We start from the raw sequence: 1611 nt of genomic DNA, 5'->3' as shown, positions 1-1611 counted from the left end.
AAAACGCTACTTTATACCCTCTGAAAATAAATTTGTCTGGGCTCATTGCATTATGAAATTGTCATCTCTATTGGAATAAATTAGATTCATTCGATAATATATAAAGTACTAAGAAATAAGTCATAGTTATGACTGTTTGCTTAAAAAATCGTCCAGTAACAATGCTCTCATACACGACCTTTACACAGTTTACTATTGAAATTTACCTTTCTATAATCTATAAATACTATAAATTGAAGCTTTAGATAGGACTCTTCAGGACATCAGTAGTAACAGAAAACTTATGGGTGGAGTCACGCTTTTAATGGCTGGAGACTTGTAACAAGAGGAACTCGAGCTGATGAAGTAAAAGCCTGCGTGAAGAGATCAGTTCTTTGGCTTAAAGTCCAAGTTTGTTCCTTGAAAATCAATATTAGGGTTCATATTAAAGGCAGTTTAAAGGCAGGCGAGTTTTCAAGTTTACTTTTAGAGATAGGTCTTTGAAATTTGCCTGAAGAAAATGGCGAAGTCAATATTCCAAAGGATTTGTGTGAAGTAGTATGTGATTTGCAAATATCGATTGAAAAGATTTATGCAGATTTAAAAAATGTCGAATTAAAAGACTTGTCTTGGTAGAAAGAGCTATCCTTACACCTAAAAATGACACTGCTGAAAGTATTAATAACCTATTATTGGAAAAAACTGTCATCTGAGATTGTCCATTACCAGTCGGTGGACTCTGTGGTGGAAATAGAAGATGCGATACACTACCCAGTAGAGTTCTTGCACACGCTTAATCCTCCAGGCATTCCACCACATCATCTTTACCTCAAAGTTGGAGCTCCAATAATGTTGCTTAGGAACCTGGTTCCACCTAAGTTCTGCAACGGAACTAGGCTACAAATCAAAGCGTTGCGCAGACACGTTATACAAGCCGTAATATACATTGGATGTGGCCAGGGGGAAGAGGTTTTTATCCCACGCATTCCCTTAATTCCATTGGATTACCATTTTCAGTTTAAAAGACTACAGTTCCCTGTCAAACTCTGCTTTGCTATGACGATAGATAAATCGCAAGGCCAGTCCTTAAAAATGGCCGGTGTTGATGTAAGGGAAGACTGCTTCTCTCATGGCCAGTGTTATGTCGCTTGCTCACGAGTTAGCTCTGCTGATAGTTTAACTATCCTTCAGCCTCGTGGAAAAACAAAGAATGTTGTCTACAAAGAAGTATTGTAAGTTCCGTAAAGCAATCCAGCTTATGATTTAATAACTTTTGTGATATAATCCAGTGACTGTTATTGTATTGAGTTAGGTAAAATCAGTACAAGAAAATTTAAAAAGGAGGAGTTGAAAACATTGAAGCAAAAGTAATGAGAAAAACGGCGAGTTAATAATATGAAAACTCATTTAATTAATTTGCATTTATAGAACTCCTGAAATCCTGCAGTAAGATCCATGAATAATTTTCCCGTAGCGAAGCTCGGGTATTCTGCTACTTTATTTATATTTATATGTGCGATTGTGTGTGTGTGTGTGTATTTTTATAATTTTGCGCTGGCTTTCTGTGAACAGAATTTCCTATACTCATGTCATTATATGCGGATATGTACTATACAAGTTCGTGTTTGATAT

General features: G+C 36.1%; 1 protein-coding gene across 1 annotated transcript; it reads left to right on the top strand.

Moving 5' to 3' along the window:
• The first annotated feature begins 639 nt into the window (after positions 1-639).
• LOC124369604 lies at positions 640-1215 on the top strand. Its single transcript, XM_046827654.1, has one exon. It carries the CDS (start codon positions 640-642, stop codon positions 1213-1215), a length of 576 nt encoding a protein of 191 aa, XP_046683610.1.
• Positions 1216-1611: the final 396 nt, after the last annotated feature.

The sequence above is a fragment of the Homalodisca vitripennis genome, chromosome X (assembly GCF_021130785.1).
Source record: "Homalodisca vitripennis isolate AUS2020 chromosome X, UT_GWSS_2.1, whole genome shotgun sequence".
NCBI lineage: Eukaryota > Metazoa > Arthropoda > Insecta > Hemiptera > Cicadellidae > Homalodisca > Homalodisca vitripennis.
This window is presented reverse-complemented; position numbering and strand designations above follow the sequence as displayed.

Bases quoted from the DNA above. Each gene is read 5' to 3' on its own strand.
- LOC124369604 (XM_046827654.1), top strand. From the start codon at position 640: ATGACACTGCTGAAAGTATTAATAACCTATTATTGGAAAAAACTGTCA.